The 6,159-nt window shown below is 49.9% G+C and overlaps 1 protein-coding gene across 1 annotated transcript in view; it reads right to left on the bottom strand.

Annotated features, from left to right (window-relative positions):
* The window catches only part of MCC (MCC regulator of WNT signaling pathway), a 332,143-nt gene extending 327,768 nt beyond the window's left edge, over window positions 1-4,375 (bottom strand). The window contains exon 1 of the mRNA XM_013005658.2: window positions 4,160-4,375. Within this exon, the coding sequence (XP_012861112.1) occupies window positions 4,160-4,216 (57 nt within the window). The 5' untranslated portion in view covers window positions 4,217-4,375. The remainder of the gene's footprint in view (window positions 1-4,159) is intronic.
* Between the last annotated feature and the right edge of the window lie 1,784 nt (window positions 4,376-6,159).

The raw sequence follows: 6,159 nt of genomic DNA, 5'->3' as shown, positions 1-6,159 counted from the left end.
CCCTTTCCTTCATAAAATTACTTGGTTTTACAAAAGTGCTTCTGCCGTGTGAATTCTTTCAGCTTTGAAAAGCAAGAACTGACAAATTATCCCAGAAACCTACCAGTGGCTGGGTACCATCTAGTTCTTTTTTTCACAAGGAAGTCTGTATTCTTTTGAATGAAAACCTTTTTTCATCCACAAGGGTTTTAGTGATTGTCAGGAATGAGCAAACTCTTAGATACATTTTCACTTTTTCCACATAGATAGAACAACCAGGTCCAGTAGACAGCTATTCTGAACAGATGTTTCAATTCAAGTCCGACTCTGAGATTGTTGTACTGACTTCACAGATTTTATCAGTAACCTATGAGGCTGAGGAAGGAGACAAGAGTTTTCCGTGGCAAGCTTTGCAGATAATTTAATAGCGCTGAAAGTATACCTATTCACAGCTTCTTGATTACAAGAGAGTAGAACTAACAGTTAATTTTCTAGGTACTTTGGGTTTGGCTGAAGTTGCAGTCCTCCCTAAACCACCTTTTAATAATAGAAAAAACCCATTCTTTGAGTCTTTGATAAAACCAGCCAAGCCAGACTCTCTCCCATAGATTCACAGCGACCTTACAGTGTTTCCAAGGGCATCTTTATAGGAGCAGTTAGCCTTAGCTTCCTCACTCCAAGTATCTGGTGGGTTCAAACCACTGACCTTTTTGCTTATAGCCCAGTGCTTACTGGTCAGCAGCATCAGGAATATAGATACAGTGACTGGCAAAAAAAAAACAACATGCTTCTCAAAATATCTGTCAAATGATAAAGATCAGGATTCAAGTGTTTTGATTCAAGTGTTCAAACTTGATATAAGTCACCTGTGGTGTTGGGTAAATTAAAATGTGTCCAATGGCCACCAATAGAGGCATTTTTATTATCTTCTGTAATCCACTCACAGGATCTTACTCAGCTATGGTTCAAACTAAAGACACAGGAGGAACACACTCACAAATCTCCTGTTTTTGCCTTAAAGCTCTCACACATGCAAAACACCACAAGCTCAACCCGAGCCCTTGGTCTCCTTCTTAGGGATCCCTCACATCCGAAATCCTCCTGCTTCTCCTGCACCTGTCCCAGCATTCCTGAAGCCCTCAGCACAGAGGCCAACACCGTAATTGTTTTCACTAGGGCAGTGGTTCTCAACCTTCCTAATGCCGAGACCCTTTAATACAGTTCCTCATGTTGTGGTCACCCCCAACCATAAAATTATTTTTGTTGCTGCTTCATAACTGTAATTTTGCTACTGTTATGGATTGTCCTGTAAATATCTGATATGCAGGATGTATTTTCATTGCTACAAATTGAACATAATTAAAGCATAGTGATTAATCACAAAAACATTATGTAATTACATATTTTGAAATATTTCTAATTACAAATCAATGAAATTTTGTCTTGAAGCATGGTGTAGCATGGGTAACAGTCTTCACATTGGATACTCATATGTGGGCCTATCTGCATGTGGGCGGATCCGCCTCGAGATGGACATAAGAGCGGTGTCTCAATTCCTAAGACCATCGGAAATATGTGTTTTTCAATGGTCTCAGGCGACCCCTGTGAAAGGGTCATTCGACCCCCCCCAAAGGGTCACGACCCACTGATTGAGAACCCTTGCACTAAGGGATTGAGCATTTGATCCCTAGAATTGATTAGTCACTTCCCCTTGTCAGGGATGTGATGTAGTCAGTGTCAACATTATTGTCAAAGGGTTAATGACTCCGGAGGCTAGGACCCTGGTGAAGGAGGTAGGTTCCCAAGTCAACACAATGAGAGAGGCCTCTTGTTTATGATCCCCTGGTATTGCTGGATCCTTTCATCAGTTATTCCCTCCCAAGCAATGCCTGCTGAAAATCAGGCTGAGTCTGACCTCACAGTGACCTTCAGACAACACAGACTCCTGAGCAGTAAGAGATAATGGCACAAAAGGGGCCACAAGGAGGTTTTATTACTTCTGTTTCCAGGTGAGGAGGAGGAGTCAACCATCAAAAGAGGATGGCCACTTTACACCAAGCTTCACAAGGGAAAACAAAATACATAAAAAGACACTCCACAAAGGAATTGATTTGAGAAACATGAATTGTGTGATCTATGGATTGTACGGAGTGAGGAGTAATAAATGCCAACTTGTTTATTGATTAAACCAGAACTGAGTGAGATGTTAATTGATTAAAATAGAAGAGAGATTTAAGGCACTTCCCAACTCCGCCCAATCACTACACATTACCTTAACAGGTACACTTACTTGAAATAGGTACAAAGTGACAGACCTTACAAACTACTCTGACCACCCAAATCGGGAGGGAAACCAGCGATGGTGGAAAGGCAACTAAAACGTGGAACTTGGACCTGGCTGTGAAGGGAGCAAAAGTGAATCCGCAGACATTACGGGAAATAAAAAGAAAATTTGATCAAGTATCTGGTTGTGGTAGAAACTTATTTCCTTAGAGATACACAAATATTGTTCTAACCTTGGGGTCACAACGTCCTCACAAGACTTTGCTTTGGACTGCTAACTTTCTAGGGCGTCATCGTGACACAGTAGACTAGGCCGAGAAGGGAGCCAAGAAAGGAGCTTTATCTTCCGACGCCCGGCCCTTGTGCCAAGGCAATTAACACCGGTCCTGACACTCTTTTCTCCATTGTGCTCTAGCTACCTGTGCTTCATTTTAAACAAAGGTCGCCAAGCAGCGCACTTCAGGAGCCAGAAAACTGAGGCTGCCGCTGAGAAGGACCTGAAGGGCTTGCAAAGGCTCCCCGTCCCTTTTTGCCTTGGGATTTTCAAATGACATTACAAGAGGAATGGAAGGTTTCTCCTTAAATATCTTTTAGTTCGGTAGCCAGGTTCCGTTTTGGATTTGAGACGTATCTTTGCCATTAAAGTTGGCACACACAAAAAAATCTGCTAGGTCTTCCTGCCTCCTGTTTCTAAATTAAGTCCTCTTAAATCCTGAGACTTCCACATCCCAGGTGGAAACTCCAGATCAGGGAACGCCTCCAAGCTCCTCGGGCTAACCCCTTCTCAGTGCTCCACTAAATAGAGCGGGAACTGCTGGAGGAGGCGGCTCAGAGGCACAGGGCGGGGCCAAGGGCATTCTCAGTAGGACTGCAGACCTTATCAGCTTTCTACCCCCACCCCCGATCTCCCCCGCGCCCCGCCCCCCAAGGGGCAGCCTTTCTTTCTCCCCGGCCAACTGTAATCAGATGTCGCCGCTATCTGCCTTCCGGCAGTTTTTACCCCGGTCTTTTCTTCCCCCCTTTTCTCAGCAGCGTACCCCACGAGTAGACTCTCCTACCCTGATCCCTTAAAGGGCTGGGTGGCGGGGCTCAGAGGAAAAGCCACCGCCCGCGAGGCTCGCCTCTAAGGGTGGCCCGGTACAGTAGGTCTCCCCCCGACCGCCGCGGCCCAGGTGCTCAAAGCCTGCGGGGGGTGCGCCTCTCCCGGCCCGGCGGACCGGGCGGCGGGCGCCTGGGACCGCGCACACATTTGCATACTGCCTGCTGTCGCAGTGGTGTCAAAGCTGCGGGCGAACACGCCAGCGGACGTCTGACTGTGAGCACAGGAATTGCAAATGCGCTGGCCCCCGAGACTCCGGAGTCCCATCCAGGCAGGAAATAAAGTTCCAAGCGGCTTTGAAGTGCTTCCTCCCACGCCCCTCCCCAGCTCGGAGCCCCAGCTCCGCGGAGCAGACCGACCACCGAGCCCGACTGAGCCGACGCGGCAGACGTGACACGCCAGTGGGCTCCCCACCCACCGCACTCACAGTACTTACTGAAACGCAGCTGGTCCCTAGGCATTCCTTGTACCACAAACGGGAGGTGTTGCGAGTCTTTAAATTGGGGGGGGGGGACGGACGACGACGACAGGGAAACGCCTGGGCGGTAGGGTGAGCACTGTTCCTCCCCCCACCGCCTTTTTTTAAAAAGCTCTCATTCAGACTATCAGCCAGTTCAGGTCATTTCCTGCGTAACGCTACAAGTTAAAACAAGATCCAGAAAATCCATTAATCTTTAATTACGCCGCCTCCAAACCGGGAGCACGATTTGTTGGGGGAGGGGGGGGGTAAATAGGATCGGTTGGTCGGAAAGCCAAAGGCCGGAGAATGCCGAGCCCCCGGCCTCAGCGGCTTCTTACCTCGCTCAGCTCCGCCGAGGAGTCGTTGCCATATTTCAGGGCAACTCCAGAATTCATGACTGCACTTTTTCAGAGCCGGGCTCGTCCTCCTCCGGGTCTCGAGGATGGGGAGCTGGACTTAACAAGCTCGATGTCCACGGCTCGGTGCCTCCCCGTGCATTTTATTTTAGACAGCCATCTTCGCCCAGGACAGTCGCGAAGTCCAAACGCAGGATGCAAACACTCCGAAAAGGAGCCGGAGCCGGCGGGCGGTTCAGCCACGAGCCACGGCCGTGAGAGGCGTCGGGGCCGCGGCGCGCACGCCGCTGCTGCAGCTGCAGAGCCACCGCCGGTCCCGGGCCCGCGCGCTGCCTCCCCCGTCCTAGGGCGCCTCGCCCTCCCCCATGACCGGCTGGCGGGCACCGAAGCGCCGGCCACCACCCCCCGGCCGGCTGCGGAGCAGACTGGCAGCGGGACGCGCAGACCCCGCGCCGCGGCTCCGGGGAAGGAAAGCAAGCCGGAGAGAGGCAGAGCGAGCGGAGCTGCGCTACACGCCGAAGTTTCCCCTCGGAAGGCTCTGGAGTTGTGAGTGGATTCTGATTGAACCCAGCTGTCTAGCTGCTGGCTACGCCGGCGCGGAGGGGGCGGGGGCGGGGAGGGGCCGGGCGGCGGGGGGGCGGGGAGGGGGGAGGCCGAGCCCAGGAGACGCTGCCGTGCGAGCAGGCATCCTTCCAGCTCTGCGATAGTAATTACAGGACCCAATCCAAGAGGAAGAGCGAAACAGGAAAAGCCACCTGAATAATTGTGCAGGAAAAAAAATTATTTTTTTAAGACGTTCCACTTACCAGATCCACTTTCCTTGATTTAATGGGGTTGAGACAAATCTGAACACTACTCGGAGCAGCGCTGTGCACCACTTCTCGTGGACCATTAAGATTTCAGAAGAGTACAGGGCGGTTGTGTTCCCGGCTCAGTCTGAAGCAGTGGTTCTCAGTACAGTTTCTCATGTGGTGGTGACCCCCTAACCATAACATTATTTTCGTTGCTACTTCATCACTGTCATTTTGCTATTGTTATGAATCGGGCGACCCCTGTGAATGGGTCGTTTGACCCCCAAAGAGGCCACAGCCCACAGGTTGAGAACCGCTGGTCTAAAGTCAATACTGAGGATCTAAATTCGCTGTCAAACTCCCTCCCTCTCTCTGTCCTGGGACAGGGTCCATTTTCTGTATGTCTGTAATAAGGATAACGATGTCCCATCCCTTGAGAGATCGGCTCACATTTTCCATCCTCTTTAACCCCAGCTCAATAGAAATAGCACTCACTGCTCACGGAGGCCTAGAGGGATTCTGTCTTCATCAGAAGAGATCCTGTCAACCACGTTCTCCAGTCAGATGCCTGGGTCAGAGCTCCCCCACAGGCGTGAGTTCTCCTGGATGTACGGACAAGACTACAGAGAGACCAACACAAGTTGCAGGTACCATCGAGAGGTTTTAATTCTCCTTGTTGAAAAAGACGAGTAGTGACTCCTTCCTCTGTTCTTTCAGAATTCATTTGAGATAGTTGAATCATGTTATTTCATTTCTTTGAAAAGCATGTAAGCGGGACAATGAATAAGGAAGCCTGGGGAAGAACTGATGCATTCATTGATGCCCTCACTGAATGATGGTGCTGGCAAAGAATACTGAAAGGGCCCCGGACTGCCAGAAGATTAAGCAAATCTGCCTTGGAAGAATGACAGCCAGAATGCTCCGTAGTGTGCAGGGCTGACTTCATCTCACATACTTTGGACATGTCAGTTGAGACCACTCCCTGAAGAGAGACATCATGCGGGGTAAAGTAGAGGAGCATTGAAAAGGAGGAAGGCCCTGCAGGAGATGGACTGACAGTGGAGCTGCAGCAAAGGGCTCAAACATAACAATTGGGAGGCTGGCCTAGGACTGAGAAATACTCTGCTGTCCACAGGATCACTGTAAGCTGGAAGCAACTCCATAGCTGTGAGTTTGGATTTTCTGTTTTAG

The sequence above is a fragment of the Echinops telfairi genome, unplaced genomic scaffold, assembly GCF_000313985.2.
Source record: "Echinops telfairi isolate 266 unplaced genomic scaffold, ASM31398v2 ScPeMD7_7469;HRSCAF=8507_1, whole genome shotgun sequence".
Taxonomy (NCBI): Eukaryota; Metazoa; Chordata; class Mammalia; order Afrosoricida; family Tenrecidae; genus Echinops; species Echinops telfairi.
This window is presented reverse-complemented; position numbering and strand designations above follow the sequence as displayed.